General features: G+C 40.7%; 1 protein-coding gene across 4 annotated transcripts in view; it reads left to right on the top strand.

The window, feature by feature from the left end:
• Positions 1-3,991, top strand: part of BASP1 (brain abundant membrane attached signal protein 1) — a 52,377-nt gene extending 48,386 nt beyond the window's left edge. For all 4 annotated transcript variants that reach the window (XM_056330169.1, XM_056330166.1, XM_056330168.1 and 1 more), the window contains exon 2: positions 2,369-3,991. In XM_056330169.1, coding sequence (XP_056186144.1) covers positions 2,378-3,109 — 732 coding nt within the window. In that variant the 5' untranslated portion in view covers positions 2,369-2,377 and the 3' untranslated portion in view covers positions 3,110-3,991. The remainder of the gene's footprint in view (positions 1-2,368) is intronic.
• Positions 3,992-19,693: the final 15,702 nt, after the last annotated feature.

Raw genomic sequence — 19,693 nt, 5'->3', positions numbered from 1 at the left:
ATTTACTAATAGAGCGTGATGATAGTCTCTGAACCTCTTCCCCATCTTCTGCTCCAGTATCTTGAGCCAGCTGGCTGTGATGCAAATTAAGACACAGCGATTTCACAGTATACCTCTGAGCAAAGACAGTGCATGTTTCTTTTCATAGTTTGGGAGCACATTTTTCATATGCATGCTTCTCTGCTAATTAAAGGTCCTTTGGCATACTCATTCTGTGGCCAGCTGAATCTGAGGTTAAAAGCTTTTTGTGGAAGAAAATATGAACTGTGGTGAGTTACCACTACCCATGAAATAGAAAAATCTGGAAAAATACAGAAGACATAGCAAATGAAACTAGGCTGTCGGCACCTGGGCTTTGCTGGGAAACAAATGCAGGCTTAATTAGGGATTGCAAATTGGGATACACACATTATTTCACTATAAATCTGAACCTGCTGACTTGCAAAAGCCCTTTCAAAGTGTTTGGTGTTAACTGTACATAAACGATAAGCTGGCACAATATTTATGGAGTATCAAAAAGCCTGTAAATTTGTCAGATAACAAACTAATGTCCACAGCCTCCCCTAAATACCTAAAAAGCTGGTGTCTCTGCCATAAAGGTAGAGATTAGATTGCTCAGCTGTGGCTCTGTGGAAGTTAATCCTTTTATTGCTGTTCCCCATAAAAATTCAGACAGCAAAGTAGTGTTTCAGTAACATTACCATTTTGCAGTGCTGTGTGCTAACCCTTCAACAGTATTTGCAAATTGTTATTCTCTCTGAAAGCTGAGATCGGAAAGGTCTCTGCTGACCGTAATATCTCATTTTTGCCGAACTTGTGGAAAGCCTGCTCTTGGGCTGGGCCTGCGCCTTCTGTCTGTGTTACCAGAAATTCTGCTGAGAGGCAGCTAGTTCTTAGTGGTACTTAAAATTATTTAATATTCAGCCCTCCTATGAATTTTTACTGGTTTTTATTCACAGCTTTGGCAAGTGTGTGAAAAATAGAGGGCCTGTAAGTCTATCTAACTTTGCAAAACAGAAAATTGGAATGATTCATCTCTCCTGAAGAAGGTCTTAAATTAAACATTTGTTTGATAGTACTGTGAAAAACAATCACCTTCTTGTATTTTCAAATAGTACAAAACTAGGAAGTTGTTTTTTTCCTTAACCTTTAACTGATTATGAATGATATGTTTGTTGTAATACCAGAAGTGTAATTTTTTAGCCAGTCATAGAGGTTCATTAATGATCCAATGTATCTGTAAGTGTCTCCTACTGTTTTAATAGACAAAGTTTGCTTTGCAGTACTGTGAAATATTTTGTATATTCTTAGTTAAGACTCCCACACAAAAGGTGTACTTGATCGCTTGTAATGCTTGAACATTGTGAGCAGAGGCTACAAAACATGCACCCCTCTGCCCCCCCCCCCCCCCCCCCCCCCATTTTTTATTGCGTTATGCCTCGTGCCACATGTAAGCTTGTTGTTAGGAGTGCCTGTCTTTGCTTCTGTTGCCTTAAGGAATGGTCATAGGCTTGCTGTGTTTCAAGCTCTGTTTCCCATCCCGCTGTGGGGGACGGTGAGGCGCTGCTCTGTGCAGGAATGAGGGGCTCCTGGCGGGTGATCCCTGTGGGAGCTGCGGGGTGGGAAGGGGCTGAGTGGGGCTTTGTGTGTGGGGATGTCCCCACTCTGGAGCTGCTCCTGCTTCTGGGATTGCTGGAGTTTGGTACCCGCACCCCTCCGGTTGAGGGAGGCACATGCCCCTGGCCTCGGGGTACCATCAGCCCTGCGCACGGGCTGTACCTACAGTGGGAGCTGGCCATGTGGGTAACAGGTGGTGACAGCAGGATCAGTAGATGTGGTCTTCTGCATCAGCCTTCTCACTGTGTCTAGGCTTGCTTTGGTTTTTCCAAACCTTAATGAAAAGCTTGTTCATAGACTTTGCTAGAGTGATAGTGGACTTCGTGTTAAGCAGGGGTGGATTCAGTTTGTGCCCAATCTGAATATAAATACAGCTTTTTTCTACTTCCACCCTTTACATCCCTCTCTCAGGACACAGGAGGTTAGTCCTCCATCACCTTGTTTCTCCCTCCCCTCCCTGCAAAGTAAGGAGGGTTAGAGGGGTTTGGAGAAGGACTGTTCGTAGGGGAATGTGGCAGAAGGGGGTTTGCTGGCTGAAATGCTGCAGGGCTGACCAGAACGTAAGCTCAGCAGCAGTGGTACTCAGCATCATCACTGTGTTCAGCTGGTAGTGTCTGACCAAACCTGATGTAGTCTCCTTTTCAGGAGCCAGCATTAATTTTTCTCTTGCGCCTCAGCTGATGTGATTTTGATTCTCTCAGTGGTAAATGCTGGGCATTGGGTAACCGCCTCCTTCTTTTTTCTGTTACAGAGCTCCAACATGGGAGGCAAATTGAGCAAGAAGAAGAAGGGGTACAGTGTCAATGATGAAAAAGCTAAAGACAAAGACAAGAAGGCTGAAGGAGCAGCAACTGAGGAAGAGGAGACTCCAAAGGAGGCTGAGGATGCCCAGCAAACCACAGAGACCACAGAAGTGAAGGAGAACAACAAGGAGGAGAAGGGCGAAAAGGATACTCAGGTCGCTGCCAATAAGACGGAAGAAAAAGAAGGAGAGAAGGAGAAAACAGTGACCCAGGAAGAAACCCAGAAAGCAGAACCAGAGAAGTCAGAGTCTGTTGTTGATGGGAAAGTAGAGCCACAGAAGAACAATGAACAGGCACCCAAGCAAGAGGAGCCGACTGCAGCCTCAGCTCCTGCTGCCAGTAGCGAAGCCCCCAAAACTTCTGAGCCTAGCAACGATGCGAAAGCTTCCCAGCCTTCAGAAGCCACAGCTCCCAGTAAAGCAGATGACAAGAGCAAAGAGGAAGGGGAAGCCAAAAAGACTGAGGCTCCCGCAACGCCTGCAGCCCAAGAAACTAAAAGTGAAGTGGCCCCAGCTTCAGACTCAAAACCTAGCAGCAGCGAGGCTGCGCCTTCTTCCAAGGAGCCCGCGGCAACAGCAGCACCTAGTTCCACTGCTAAGGCCTCGGACCCTGCAGCCCCACCAGAGGAAGTGAAACCTTCTGAAGTTCCAGCGACTAACTCGGATCAAACCATAGCAGTGCAAGATTAAATTGGACAGCCTGTTGAAACAACCACTTAAAACAACCTGTGTCTTTTTTTTATTTTTTCAGCTATACTAACTCGTTTCAGATCTGAAATAACAAATATGTATTGCCCAGAAAGAAAAGGAGAAAAAAATAAAAAAGAAAAAATGAAAAGGATGTCCCATCAAGTTGGGAGGGAGGGAGGGGGGAGAATCCAAATAGTATTTTTGTGGGGAAATATCTAATATACTTTCTGCCAACTTGACACAAGTCCTGGATTTAAAAAAAAAAAAAGTAAAATAAATGGATGTCTGAAAGTACAGCACATCTTTTGTATCTGAACTGCTGTAAATGCACTCCACCAATGTATCAAAATCTTCTTTTTGTTCTGTAATGGGGTTTGGGAGTGATGCGTTTGATTCTGCCCACTAGGTTTGTGCCAAGGCAATCAGATCTTTATGAAAGCAGTATTTTCTGTGGTTTTTTTATTTACAGCCTTTCTTATTTTGATATTTTTTTTATGCAGTGGATGAATGCCAACTTTCAGACAAAACCCACTTAGCTGTCCACATATTTCTCAATGCCAATCCTCCAATTCTTCCTCTCCAAATATTTTTTGGGAGTAAAAAGCATTCTCATCCTACTTAGCCTACCTAGATTTCTCATGACGAGTTAATGCATGTCCGTGGTTGGGTGCACCTGTAGTTCTGTTTATTGGTCAGTGGAAATGAAAAAGTCTGCGTTCATTGCAGTTCCAGTTTCTCTTCCATTCTGTGTCACAGACACCAACACACACTCATTGGAAAACAAATGAAAAAACAAAATGTACAATGGATGCATTGAAATTATATGTAATTGTATAAATGGTGCAACAGTAATAAAAGTTAAATAATTTAAAAAATATAAAAGCGTAAAGACTGATTAAATCTTCACTTTTACCCCTTGGGAACTAGGCAAAGGAGATTCTTACACTTGAGGAAGCGTTACATCGGGGCGTGTTTCCTATTTATAGTGAAGTAGAGGCAAAGAAAGAACCATCCACCTTGTGATCCTGGAATTATGCTGCTATAAACTCCTACTTCAACAGGCACAGGCATTCACAGGTGAGGCTGGAAGAAGTGAATGAACAGTACATCTCATGTATGTCTTATCCCAGGCAAAGTAGAAATGACTTTTGCCTGTCTTAAACATGTAAAAAAAAAAATGCTCTCTTGCTATTTTAAAGAGCCAGAGGCATGCTGACTGGGTTTTAACTGGGAGTAAGGCAGTGGATTTGATAAAGTGATCTTTTAAAATGAGGCAATTAAATTTAATCCTATTCCTGTTAAAATTCCTAGTGCTGATACACTTTGTTCTTTTCCCCATTGCCATTGTGAAGGAGATGAAATGCAGCTGCAACAAAAGGCTAATTCTGTGTATTTCAAATATGGGTAACCTTGTGTAGCTGAGCATAGTTTAGCCTAGCATAAACAACATTTTTCAATAGTTTTGCCCGTTTGCCCCATTTTTATTCAGCAGAACTGCTGAATAATTGCAATTTCTGCTGAGTGCTGCCCTTGCTGGATACAGAAAACGATTTCAGTGCAGAGCCCAGGATTCCCAAAACTGGTTAAAGAAGCGTATTTGGTCTGCCCATGAGTAAGCTCTTAGGCTGAGCAGAAGTTCTGAGAGAAGTGGGCAAAGGTAAATAGAAACACAGCATGTACACATACCAAAGGGGTGAGTGGACTTGTATTTAGTAAATAAGGAAAATGGTGTTTTAAAATGATATAAATTATTTCACATACTCTCTCTCCATGCACTGCGGGTGATTCACCCTACAGACTTCCCTAATTCTTATCCTTTATTTTACTCAGAAATACAAGGCTCCTACACCGTCCTGGGGGTACTGACATGCAGTCATGCGCCCGTGGAAAGCTTATTGGAACAGGCAGGAGTAGTTCTGTTGGGTTTAGATCAGGTCATCCACTTACATGAATCTTGCACCACCATCAGGCTTTTGTGTCCTTAATGGGAAGGAGTCAATTTCACGCATAACATGTCAAAATAAAGTGGATTCTTTTGCTCAGATAAAGGTCAGCTAAGTACTATGGCTAAAAAAGAACGCAGGCTTTTTTCGATTAAATATCTAAAGCACTGCAAGGGGTTAGGCAGATAACACATTTGCAGTAATTTACCAAGCTTTGTGCATATATAGCTGTCACCATCTACAGCATCTTTCCTGCAAATCTGTGAGAGCCCTCTGCCATCGATACCCAGTGTAGATGTGTCCTGGAAAGGGAGAACTTCTGTCCACAGCTCCCCCATGAATTGTCATGAGACAAGTCCAGGACTGAGAGGAGGAACGCAGGGGTCTTGGCAGTACTTCATGGTGATGTAGTACCGAATCAACCCGAAGCTGATGGGATTAAATCTGTGCTGTGCTTTTGGGCTGGAAGTTGCTGCCAATGGACGATAGGTATGTAATTTGTTTACTAGGATGGTATGCAAATGTGCCTATTAACGATATCACACCTCGGCTGGTATCATGCCCATTCACTTGCAATATAATGTTCAAAATAGTGTTTTATCTTTATTACTAAAGTAGTTTGATAACTAACACATGCCTTGTTTTCCCCCGAACTTTCTTCAGCTGGCATACTTAAAGCTGGTGAGAAGATCTTGAATGCAGTCTTACTTTAATTCTTTGAGGCAATTAAAAATACCCCTGTGCTCCACAGCTGTATACAAACCCAGCAGCCTCTGTAGTGGTTGACAACAAACTTTACACACGTGCTGGAGCTCTCACGACCTGCTTCCTGATGGTAGTTTCTTCCCGACAGTGTTGACGGTTCAAGGGAATGTTGTGCCCCATGTGGCTGGAAATGAGTAGCATGTGGCCAAAGAAATATGTGCTTGCATCTGGGAAGCCGAAAGGCAGTGTAGCCGAAGATTGATGCACTTAAATAAGTGTTCAGTATTCTCAAAATATAAAAAGGAAGGTTGCCATATAATGTTCTTAATTCTTTTATTAATAGAGGGGGCTGCAAAATTAGCCTTGTCATAGCAGTTACAATGCTTAGTGTGTAACTGGTAGTGCCAAGGCATTCTGGCTTAGGCTGTTGCTTGATGGTGCTGTTATTGTATACCTACATACGCAAGGTAAGAAATCATCTCTGTTCAGACAGTTTATGAACTAAATGTATATGGTTAATAGAAATGTGAAGCATATTGCTTGCCTGAAGTAGCATGAGAAGGAGTTAGAGCCTAGAGCCCTGCTTTTCTTCACCTCAGTCCAGTATCTCATCTCCAAGATCCTTTTTCTGAGTTATGATCACTCTTTAACAACAGCAAAATTATGCTAAGGGTACAGAGCTAACAGGCATGTTAATGCTTTGAGCATAAGCACATTGCAGATAACCTCAAAGGACCCAGACCTTTGGTGAAAGCGTGCCAAAGGAACAGAGAAATTCAACCCTGGGAAAGAACCTTTGCTATTATTTAGAGCCCCTGCAGAGAGATGTTTGCAAGGTCTCCCTTGTTTTGCCTTGGAGACTGTCAAGAATCTGTTGCTCCCCCTTTGACAACAGGAAGGTCAATGCTGCTGGCTTTGCTCACACTTTGCTCTCACTTTCACAGCAAGGAGAAATGCAGCTGCTGTTAAATGTACAGCAGCTTAACCTCTGTTTTTTTGTTATTATTTTTTTTTCTCCCCTGTACTTGAAATGTATCTGCTGGTATTTTTATACTGACATTTTGAGATGAAAAAAACAACTAAAGTTATGCTAAAATATTCATAATGAAATAGCTTCCTAGGAGCGATGCTTACCAGTTGCCCTGTAGCTAGTTTCTGTACACTTACTTATGTGTCTGTCCAGGACAGACACTTCCATGAAGAAACAGTAATATAAAACATTATAGAATGTGTTGGTGTGTTATGTGGCAGCACTTCTAGGTATGTGACTGCGTGACTGCCAGGATCTAAACAGTGGCTCCCAAATTTCTGCCGGCACTTCCTTTGTCCCAGCACTTAACCAAGAGGGCTATCTGTTCTCTGTCTCACCCAACAAGTGCTCTCTCTGGATCAGTTTGAACTCCAGCTTGGTTTTAATGTACTGAATGGACCTTGAAGCAGGGGGTGGATCAAGTCCTCAGCCTTGCTTCAGGACCTTCTTATCGCTAGACTGCATTTCTGTTAATTTATCTTTATTTAGCCAAACTGGGGAGCATGTCAAAGAAACATCTCAGATTTGTTGCCAGTGCTGCAGAAGGCATTTTCTCACAGTACATTTCTTCAGTACACATACTGCTGTACTTTCATTGTTGTCTCCTTGCACTGAATTCATAGTCTTTACGGTTCTTTTAAAAGATTTTAAAATGCTTATCACTTGGGGGTTTTTGGGGGTTTTTTTGGGGGGGGGGTTGTTGTTTTTTTTTCCACAGTCACATACTTCTTTCTGCACCAAAGTCTCCACATTTATTCCAAGTCTGATTTGGTTGACTTTCTATGTTTCAGTTACCTTTTTTTTTTTGTTTTGTGGTTTGTTTTTTTTTTTTTTTGTTACGTCCTGTTTTATAGTTAACTTCCCCACTGTATTTCATGCAATATGAATGCATATCAGCTGTTAAGCAGTCAGATTTGGAAACCATGGCCCTCCAGTCTTGGAATAAACACAGCAGAAGGAGCAGCAGCATACGTGTGGTTTTCCTTCAGTGCTGTAAAAGAGTCTTCTCCGGGACTGGCAGGGCTTTGCCTGCTGTATTTATCATGGTGGAGTCAAGAGCTGGCCACAGGGTCAGGTAAGTGGGAGGAGGTATTTTTAGGGAGGGTTTGTTGGGGGGAGAGAGGGAAGGAGTGGATGTTTCATAATATGGCCACAGGAGTTGGGACATAGGACATATGACATAATCTTTGTTTCCTGGAGACAGCACTATTGTATGTTAACTGGCCACCATAGGGTTACCACAGCTCTCTAACTTGTCAGGGTGCTTGTCTCTCTTTCAGCATATTTGCTTGTGTAGGTAATAGGTATTCATTCCAGCACTTACTCTCATGGCTGTTCAAATGTATTGTCTCCATCTTTAGCTTGTCTTGCCTCCACAATATAAGTCTTAAATCTCTGACAGTCTCCTGTTGCATCAGGAGGCTGACTGATGTTCTTGATGGCTTGACCAAGATGACTCTTTTTGAGATTGTTCAATCGAGGTGCACATTTGATTGAATTACAACTTTGTTTCACCTACTAAACAAAAGTTCAAAGGCTTTGTATGATGTTCCTGCTGAAGGTGAGGTGAAATCTTCCTACAAGCCCTACCAGTCTGCTGTTGGGAGCATCATCAGGTTTGCTGCAGGTTGTTTAGCAGAATGCTAAACATAACTGCTGTTCAGCTGGCCAGTAGTTTTAGATTAACACTTGGTAAAGTTTGACATTCAATCTCACTTGAGAATTAAAAAAAATCTTGCTGGGCTCAATACGTGGACAGAACAGAGCTGTTCTCATTAGCAGGTGGAAAAGTAACAGAATTCAGTTTTTTACTTGGTTCATTCAGTTCCATCCAGTTCAGAAAACCAGTGTGAAATAGGAACCTGTCCCTAGATGGTCTTTTCACTTTGGGAATGAGGGAAGCTCACAGCAGCCAGACTGTAATTCATACTAACCAAAAAAAGGTCTTTAAAACTTAAGAGTTAGTACTTTAAACCTTAAACCCGAAGAGTAGGTGTTTTCTTCACAGGCTACACAGCCCCCCCTGAGGAGCTGGGCTACTACAGATACCCAGCGTGGCAGGAAGTCAGCTGCTGGGCTTCTGTTCTGCCTATTCCAGTGGCTCCCATTTTTAGCACTCCTTTCCCCCTTTTTATTGGCTTTCTACCAGTTTTAGGTTTATTATGTGTTAATGAGAATAGTGTGCTGTAATGACATACCATACCGATGCTCCATTTATACAATTTTTCTGGGATTTAATTTTTTTTTTTTAGAGTTCTGGCATTACTTGCAGGATTCTGGACTGGGTCCGTAAAAACTTATATGTTTACCAAGTAGAATATGATATGAAATAATCTGGTGGAAAGGAGAAGCTGAAAAAATAATTATATCATTGGAAAGTGGTGCAAGCCTGAAAGAGCAAACCCTTTATTCTGCAACAGTCTGGGATTCTGAAATGGCTCACTGTAAGCTAAAAGACCCTATGGAGATTTCAAAAGATATCACATGTCAGTATGCTGAATACATTGTTAGTTTAAGCTCTGCTGCTCTGCCCAATTATCTGAACTTTGTCAGCTGCACTTCATTTTTTTATTTTTAAATAAAAGAGAGCATTCCCAAGCAGGAGTTTTGTTTCAAAAGGCGAACAACAGCAGCTCATAATGAGTACGTTGCAAAGGAAAATTTCAGTCCCATTAAACCTTGAATAACCCCTCCAAGTAGAAGAAACTCTAACACTACTTAGGAATCTCTTCCAACATTTTATTTAAAAGAAGTTTCCTGATAGCCAGTTTTTCAAGGTCATATTCATAAAAGCATACTTTTATAGCATAACCATTGATGATAAGCTAAATGGACAATCTAATGGAATCTGGCCACACATCACAGGCTAAGGAGAGAAAAAGTGGAACATGGGAAGTGAGTTCATCAGCTAGCAAAATTATTGATTCGCGTCCACTGAACTGTATGAAAAATGTTTCATTTGCAGTTATTCCATATAGATCTGAAAAAAATTGTTAGCAATAAAATGTCACATTATGGTAGGTAGCATTGAATGATTGGATATGAGAGAATTAAGCTGTTAACCTTACTGGTAAGCTAATAACAGACAGATTTGGATTTGAGTTGTAGTAGTGTGTGAATGCTAATTAGGAATGTAAATTCTGAAATAGTAAATTTAAATTATTTATTCGAGAATTTAGCTTGGTTTTATGAATGTTTCACAGTGTTTCTGTGAGACAACAGAGACAACATAAGGATCAGCATATTTCTACATATGCATGTAAAAATTAGAGAAGAAAAAATAATGATAGCAGGGAGGAGTGGTATATACTTTCTAATAGTTGTTAAATTTAAACTGGTGCATCACGCTGCACTTAAATTTGGGCCTGAATTTTGCCTTGCACCATATTTTGGTGTTCTAGCTTAGCTGTATCACACAGATATTGGACCAGACTTTTGGATGAGATTTGAACGGCAGCTTTTTTTTTTCACTGCACTGCCACTATTTTTGTAGCCATAACTGATCTAATTTTAAACCAGTTTTTCTAGTTTAATCTGCCAGGACCAACATGGCTACATTAGTGGGGATCTGAATAGATGATGACCCAAACTCTCAGACAGGCCTTTACTATCCAGGCTGAGCTCTGTTCTACCATGTTGCACCTGAGCTCGTTACCTCTGGCTTTCATGTGCTCATGAAAAACTGTCAGTGGGTCTTAATCTGCATGGGGTGCCCCACATCTCACTGAGCCCCACTCCTCTCTGTGCTCAAAACATAAAGGCAGCTTATACATTCTAGCATGTTGACCTGGAGAATGTTGCTCTGGGTCTCAGCTGAAAAGCTGAAAACTTGAAAAAAGTCATATAGCTCCTTGGTCAAGATAAGCAGAGAATGGAAAAGAAGAGTTTGAATGTATGATTGTCATTACTCTAATCAGACCTGTCATTATCTCAACGCTTTGTGCCTGACGTTGGGCACCAAAAAGGGCTGTTGTGGTGTAACCCCAGGGGCAACTAAGCACCACACATCCACTTGTGCACACCCCCTGCCCCCAGCAGGGTGGGAGAGAGAATCGGGAAAAAGGTGAAACTTGTGGGCTGAGATTAGAAAAATTTAATAATTGAAGTAAACTATAATAACAATTACAACAACAACAACAATTGTAATGAAAAGGGGAGAGAGAGGAATAAGATTCAAAAGAAAAGAAACAAGTGATGCACAATACAATTGCTCACCATCTGCTGACAGATGCCCAGCCAGTCCGTCAGCAGTGATCGGCAGGCCCTGGCCAGCTCCCCCAGTTTATATACCGAGCGTGATGTTCTGTGGTATGGAATATCCCTTTGGCTGGTTTGGCTCAGCTGTCCTGGCTCTGCTCCCTCCCAGCTTCTTGTGCCCCTCCTCACTGGCAGAGCTTGGGAAATCTGGAAAGTCCTCGATTTAGAGTGAGCAAGAACTAAAACACCAGTGTGTTACCAAGCAGCATTGTCCTCATACAAAACCAAGACACAGAACTGGATCAACTACTAAGAAGAAAATTAACTCTATCCCAGCTGAAACCAGGACAATGATCGTTAACATAAAAGTGATATTTAACTTCATGGTAGAATTAAGCTGATGAAGACAGGCTGCATCCTGAGAAGAGTAGCACCTTGCAAATCAGATCACATACAATATTGTAGATGAAGCTGAGCATGAAAATACTCATGAGTATGAAAGCAGCTGCCATGATAGCAAATACTTCTTTTAGGCAAAAGCAAAACTTACAATGATTAGAGGAACATCTGGTTTGGCAGAAAGACATCTCCACTGTTGCAGTAATTTTCAGAGAAGGGATCATGTTTGAAACCTATTTAAAGAGATTTTTTTGTCTGATGCTTGTGTTTCTGATAATTTAGATTACAAATACAAAAAAATACATTTTGGTATACTTGATGAAACTTCGCAACAGCATAAGAAAACCTTTCTACAGCAGGATGTAGGAATCTAAAAAGAAATGAACTGTGGTGTCAGTGAAATGCACGTTCCTAGCTAGCACCCTGGATACATGTAATGTTTCTAACAAAAGTTAGAGGATGGGATGGGAACTAGGGGCACAGTTCTGCACAGCAATCAGCTCATTTTCAGTGAATAAAAAGCACTGGTTTAGTGATGGTATCACGAGATACTGTCAGATCCAATGATACTATCACTCAGATCCAGCTGCACCCAATTTAGTCATAGAATGCTTCAGCATTACATACGACTTTTTTGAAGGAGCAACTTTTTATGTCAATGGCTGTTTCCATCAGTTTTATAACTTTGCTGTCCAGCTTGAAAATCTCAGAATTTGTTTGATAGCATTGAAAGTAATTAATCTGTCTGTTGCAAGTCAGTAACAGGGCAGGTGTAGATAAAGACTGAAAAGGCATTACAAGGTCAGAGAAGCACTTGGGAAGCAGTCAGTCACAGGGTGAATGTCAGGACTGCAGCCAGTGTGCAAGGCCAGGGTAATGATTTTCAGAGCACCACTTTGAATGGGCGTGGAGACAAGACACAAGCGGAGAGTCTGAACCAGATACAATGGGTTGCAGACTAGTGACATTACGCAAAAAGAAAGTACAGGTTTTGCCTGCATGTGAAGGCACAAAGTCAGGCCCAGATGTCCTTTTCCCTTTCATTCCAGCTCTCCCACACTGATCTTTACATCCTCCTGCAGGTTTAAACTTTCCCTCAAGGATCTCTTTCTTGTCGCCAAGATACGCTTTAGTCAACAGGCTAGACTTTCCCAAAGTGGCCATAGCGCCCATTTAAAAGGAATGTGACACACACCACATGACTTCCAGAGAGCTCCTGTGCTTCTGGAGGGGCTTCATGTACAGCCCTGCCTTTCAAAGCATCTTGTATGAAACAAAACCGTAGCAGCTCACCTGGTATCTGAAACCATCATGTGCCTTGCCCTGTTACCACATAGATTTTCTCCACTGTTTTATCACTATGCAGATACAAGCAGGTGTGTAGTGTTTTAGTACTTGCCTGAAACAACAATGGTCCTGTTAACCCAGAGAGATCATTTTATGAGCACGTTCTCCAGCTGCCTTGTGGGCTGACCATGAGGGTGAGGAGAGCCGCTCACCTTTAGCTCACCGGGGCTGTCTGCGCTGGGCTGCGGGTGAGCTGCCTCTCCCTGCTTGCCACCTGCTCCCCCTTCCACCTGGGCTGTATCTGCTCTAGTCTCCTGCTGAGGAGACTTGGCTTGGAGGTCATTAAAACACCTGGGGAGGCTGTGTAACTATGTTGGGGGAGCTTAAGGGTGAGGAGGAAAGCTATTTTTCAGGAATTACATGGATATGGTTGCATCTCCCTTAAGGCAGGGGAATGGGAGGCCTTAAAAGACTTTGAAAGTCAAAGTCTTTAAAGTTTTCTGTTGTTCTGTGATAACCAAAGATTGTCCCAATGAGAACTGTTTTTCTTCACCTGAATAAGAGCTAGATTGTATATGCTTTCATGGAATAATAATTCACTCTACATTGCCTTCAGTCATTGCACTACTAAGGACAGTACAAGATACTGTTCAGTCTTAAATAACATCCATGGTACTGTACCTCAATAGCTGCAGACTGTTACTCTGGGATACTGAGTATCCCCGTTTTAAATGGATTTTTGAAGTGTTGTCTGAGTGCCCAGAATGAAGCATTTCTCCATTTTACTTTACTTTTTTTCCACCCCTCTTAGATGATTTCATTCTAACCATTCTTTTGTCTAGCAGGCCATCAGTGGGCAAAACTATTTACTTTTTCCTGTGTACATCAATCAAACCACAAATGAGAAACAGTAGCATGTGTTTTGGTCACAGCATTCCCTTGGTTATATTTTTGCAGCACTTCAATTCATGTCCCAGCCTGCTATAGGCAAGGACCATATTGCTATTTCAATTGGGCAAAATCATCAGTAGTTATAAATTGACTTGGGGATATGCAGATATCCAGCAGTGGTAAGAATTTTCTCATCTTTGTGTGCTTTATTTGAAAGTGCAATTCGCAATGGATCTCTGATGAAAAGTGCTAGTAACCCTGCAAACTCTTAGAGTGCTGCCTGTGCAAAACTGGGTGAGGCTTTCTTTTAAGAAGTACTTCTGCTGATTTGGCAGAATTGGACCAGCGAATTGTAGTGATGAACTGGATAAAAATGACCTGGAAAATCCCTGCCTCATGTACAGTGCTGACTGCTGAGCAATCATTGCTGTTCTGTGCTTTTTCCTTTGTGCTGGCCTGTGCGTAGATATACTAGGACTGAGTTAATTCAGAGCTGGGATAGGCACAGGGGAAACCACAAAAGTTTAAAGTCCCTTTTTTTTTATCCTGAAGAGAAAATTATTTTCTAAGCCTTTCATTTTTGTTGTGGGGAGGGAGCAACAAGATTAGAAACTGAAGCTAGGTCAGACTTTCTCAAGTCCTTGTGCATCTCCACACAGCCACGTTTGGGCTCCGAAGTGACTCAGCCATGTGCATAAGAGTAATTAGATCCATTTGAAACTCAGGAACTAACAATTTTGAGGATTCTTTCAAACACTTTCCAGTTGAAAATTCCATGGGTTTGTCTCCCTCCTTGCTCTGTCTTGACTCCTGGCATCTCTTAACACCTAAACCTCAGAGCAAATATCTGTAAAAACTGCTGGGTTTTATATCAAGTCTTGGAAACCACCACAGTTTCCAAGTTTCTCCAACCCGTCCCATCTTAGTTTGGCCAAATTCATCCAAATTTCAATGAACTTAAGGACCAGACTGCACATACAGCTTCCCATGATTTTAGCCAGGACTGTGGTGTTGTTAAAATAATCATTGAAGCTATGAAAATGATGGAAAGAAGAAAAGGAATGTTTGTTCAACTGGAGCAACTGCATGTAGGCAAGATGCTTGAGCTTCTTTTCCATAATAAAAACTGGAACTGCTGAGTAATCAGCCATGCCCTTCCACAAAATCTGGGCTATTTACTCATGGGTGGTTCCCAAGGTTTCAGCTCACCTGGTATCTGAAAGCAGTGGGTGTCTTACCCTGTTACCGTGTAGATTTTCTCCACTGCTTTATCACCCTGCAGATACAGGTGGGTGTGTAGTGTTTTAGTACTTGCCTGTCTCTATTTATAATACTCCCACACAGCTGCTAATCTTTATTGAAAAAGTTTTATCTTTTTCAAATAAGAAACCTGAGTTTCTTACAGAATGTACAACCAGACCCGTCTTAAGAAGTTACTGAATAACTAAGGGGAGAGCTGTGTTCCTTGAACCATTGTATCAAACCTAAACACAGTAATAAAAAGAAGAGAGCTCCTTTTCTTTTCTTGATGCAGTTAACAAAGACGTAAGAGAGTTGAAATAGCAGTGTCATTTAATTTTCTTGTCCTCTGGAAACTTACAGTATTTCAGTTCTCATAATTTTTCTTCTAGGGAAATAGTCCAGATTTCTTCTACGTGTAAATTATTCGGCATTGCAATGATTGCAACTGCTATTAATACTCATTATCTACACTCATTTTGCAGTAGTGATGCTATTTTAAATCATTAGATGAATGGAACTATATAATACATACTTCGGCAACTTTCACTCATGGACTACAAGGTATATTTGGTTAGCTGATTTCACTATGGAAGATAAATGGCAGTAGATATACTCCCATTACCTATAGCTGTTACAGTGGACCCCATCATTTTTTTTATATTGTGTGCAACTGGAATCCAGTGGTGCCACATGGTAAGAGATACCATTCCTGCTATGGCTGATAGTCCAGACAATCACAGATATCACTGTTCTGTCATAAGTTTATGCTTAATGAGATAATTTTCCATCTTGGGAAAGAGGCAAAATATTTTTTTAAAACTTGCTACCCTGGATTTGCTTAGTTTTAAAGCAATTGCCTAAGAGGATAATCAGAACAGCTCCCAAAAGATGCTGGAGGCTTGAGGGCAGAGAGTGGATATTTAGGAATAAAAAAAATTTTTTTTTTTATTAATTTCTTATTATTCAACATTTTGCAGTTTCTTTACTAACATGTATTTTTTTTAGGAAATCACTTTTAAGTTTTTAGAGCCTGACGCTTCCTGTAGATGTTCTTAAATACATGACCTGCTCTTAGGGAAGGGAAAAATAACACAGAAGGTTAAAAAAATGCCCTCAGTCTAAAACAAAGCTTCAAATTAGTCTGAAACGGTCACATCTATTTCAGGCTTCAAGTGCATAAGCAGTAATGCAATAGGTAGAGAAGCAGTGTGCATTACAGAGTGACAGCCTAATTCACCTTGGTTTTGGAAAGCCAGACTGAAAACACCACAGCCTTATCCTGGAGAAGATATCTGTGCTCTTCCTTATTAACATCTCTTTAGAAATCAGGTATGTGATAGGTAGTTACCCATGTAGCCCACTCTTCTCCCCACCTTCCCTGTCTGTGAGAGTTTGGGGGAGTTCTTGGTTTGCAGCCAAGTATCGTAGTCTGGCCAGGCAGTGTTATTGGAAGGAGAAAAAATGTGACACGGTTGCTCTGGTGTAACCATTAGTATAGCTGCTGATAAAACAGGGAGAGAAATAATGCTGGTGGGATGTAAAGCTTAAAAGCTTATGTTTTCATGTATTTGTAATAATACCAACTCTATTAAATTATCTGAAAGTATAAGGATTTATTAGACCTCTGTGTACAGTGCTGTTCCAGCTGGGTATTTTGGTAAGCTGCCTTTATGTAGATATCCGTACAACATAAGTTAATGCTCCACTAAGAAATAAAATGTTTGGGATTATCTTGGAACAACAAAGAGGCATCATGTGAATTACACTATGAATTACTGTCTATTGGTTTAATTAGTCTGGGCGGGTGGGGGGTGGGGAGTGCTAGGTTGCCGGAGAAGTATCAGGGAAACAGCCAGCGAGAGGATTTAAAAGCACTAGCTAAACTTAAGAGATGAGGGAAGCACAAAGGGTGGAGGCTTTCTCTGCTTTCTCCTATTCATTTTCTCTCTCCACTTGTAGACTCAGCAGGTTTTGGCACTTCTCCCTTAGTTATATTTCTACGATTCTCTGCTGATGGAGATCACTGACGTATTGTAAGAATAAAGTCTTTGCTGAGCACCTTCTCTTCACTCTGTAGCAATCCTTACCGGCAATTCTTTTGAAGAATCTATCAAGTGTAGTCTAAAAAAATTTTTCCTCCTACTTACCAGCTTCCCACTTTCTCCCCTTCTCTCGCTACTGCAGTAGTGACCTGACAGAGAGATGTCTCTGGGTTTTTATTTGCTTTTAATGCTTCCTTCTTGTTTTTGGGTTTTTTTTCCCTTCAAAATCTTGATGGAAAGAACATGACCGCTTCCCCTTTGGGGAACAAAGATCACAATAAATCTGTTATTTTTCTCATGGAGTAAAAGAAGTCACTGAACTTACATGCTCCAATAACCTCTCTACTTTGTGTTTATCCTAGCAAGTACTGCTTCACATGGTAAAAAAAAAAAAAAAAAAAAAAAAAAAGAAGGAAAATTAAAAAAGAATAAATATCCTAATCCTGTTCTGAATGAAACGGGGGGAAGTTGGGAAGTTTTGCTTTGGCTGGATGATTGAAGAACCAGGTCCTTACAAAAGCAGGACAAGGATCAGGTTGTGCAACACACTGTAGGAATTCATTACATCATCACTGATTTTAGTGTGGGAGAGGACAAGTTCAAAGTAGTATTAACAGGTGATTTTTCAAATTACCATTTTCTCTGATTTTCTCTTTGACTCAGCAGAGCCACTGCTGTGAACAAACAGGCAGGCAGAGAAGATGAAGGAGGAAAAAGTGCTTGAAGTAGATGACTGACAATGATTTTCATTTTTCTCTTCACAGGAAACACACACTTCGGATCCCTTTTCTGGTGAAAGGCCAATCTAAAGTTGGTACAGTGACTGCCCAAGCACAGAAATAAAGACTTCAGTTCTCATGAAGAAAGTTCAGTCCCCTCATCTTTCACACAGAGATCCCTGTATAAATACAGCCTTCCCCTTTATTGCTACCATTTTCTTTCTGCCACTAGCCTTTATGTAATGTTCCAAATAAGTGTGGTAAAAATTTCGTAACTCAGCTGTCGCTCAGAATAAATACTGTCCTTCAAATCTGCATTTGTAAACATGTGGGGAGGGCTTCTCATACAAATAACTGATAAGAAATACTTGAGTCCTTACCTTTTGAAGGTGGTGGAGTAAGAACAGGGTGCATTCCGGGGAGCCAAGGTGTTTCGGGGAAGCTGTGTTTGGATGCCAAGCTCCATACCAAACTAGGCTTGCCCTAGCAGCTAATACTGGCTGCCGTAGGCACGGATCCAGCAAGGGCAATGCCTTTGTCCCCAGGCACTTGGCATTTGGTGTAGCCTTGGGAAAAGCAAGGCTGAGGCAGCTATGGACAGCAGCTTTAGAGTGGTGCTTTGCTTCACTCTCAATGGCTGCTGGAGATGGTGCAAAATGCCCCTTAGTCCCTATGGTCAATCTGTGCCTGGATCTGAAAGACATGGCAGACCCTGTGTGCTCTGATGGCCTAGTAACTAGTGAAATCTCCAAGTGATAATTTTTAATTGTGATTAAATTTTGTCCTGATCCCTCTAGCGCATGTATCCTATGACTCAAACTGTTTGAGAAGCTCAGACTTCCTCCTGCACCTTCTCGGGTGCCAGGACCCCATCTCCATCATCTAAACATCAAGCAGCCTCCTAACAGCTTCAGTGAGAAGACATCAAGAAAGTAAAGAGGCTTTTGGAAAATTCAGGGACCACAAAAAAAACCCCCTAATATATTATCTTAATAAACCAAAGTATTTTTATTAAATTTCTATTATTCAATTTCATATTCAACTATATGCATATCCAGCTGCATTGAACCAGTACAGCTCATTAGACTTCAGAGCTTTGGTGGTCTTAAAACTTCTTAATATTTGACTCTCAATTTTTATATGTAATGAAGTTGCCACAAAGTTAACAAAATGCCCATAAACCAGAGGTCCCTTCTGCAGAAATTAGCTTAGTTTATCACATTGTATACTAAATCCATTTATTTGATTTTAAGATTATTTAAGAGGGATTTATTAGTGTTTCTAAGTTGCTTCAAACAGGCAAGACAAGCTGAAAGTGCCATGTGTACTTGTACCAACTAATCAGCAGAACAGTCATAGTATAAGTCATCAAGTCTGAGATAAACTATGATTACCTGTGAGCTCCCATTTAAAATTAATATCTGATGCACTGTAACTTGGAGGATTAATTTATGCAAGTTGAGTACTGTGTTCTGATATTGGTTGTATACATAATGTGAAAGTATTTGTAATAAAGGAGGATGTTGAAAAATGCATTTCCATGTTTCTTAGTAAAAAGCTGGAGGGAGAAGTATGAAAAGCTATATCTTCTGAAGTATTCTAGAAGATGCTAACAGAAAAATGGAATTTTTCTTTTATAGAAAATTGAACCTTTAGAAATCTGGTTCTAATCTGAACTGAAATTGGTTTTATTTTAAAATTCCCCTCTGAACCCAAACTTGTGAAAGTTTTAATTATGAAAAAATAGAACATTTCGTTAACTATTTAAACCATTAGAAGATTCTAAATACGTACAACAGTGTGTGTTTGCATTTTGTGTTTATAAATATATATAATTTGTAATGAATATCCTGAATATTTGTGTAAAAATACTAACATAACCTCAACATTATAAATGTGCAATGACATTTATCAGCCCTAGAGTTATATATTAGACCTGAAACTATTTGTTTTTATGTTTCTTATAGGAGGAAATGGATGTTTTCGAAATGCTTCAACTTTGACAAGAGTGCATTTAAAGCAGTGATGAAAAACTCCTCTGGCCTTTCAGGGAGGCCTTAAAAATTTTATATTTCTCTTTTGAGAGGAGACAGGGTAAAAAACCTAAAGAACACATGTCAGAGCAAGAA

This window comes from Falco biarmicus, chromosome 3 (assembly GCF_023638135.1).
Source record: "Falco biarmicus isolate bFalBia1 chromosome 3, bFalBia1.pri, whole genome shotgun sequence".
In the NCBI taxonomy this organism is placed as follows: domain Eukaryota; kingdom Metazoa; phylum Chordata; class Aves; order Falconiformes; family Falconidae; genus Falco; species Falco biarmicus.
The sequence above is the reverse complement of the archived record's forward strand: the minus strand, read 5'-3'. Positions and strand labels throughout refer to the sequence as shown.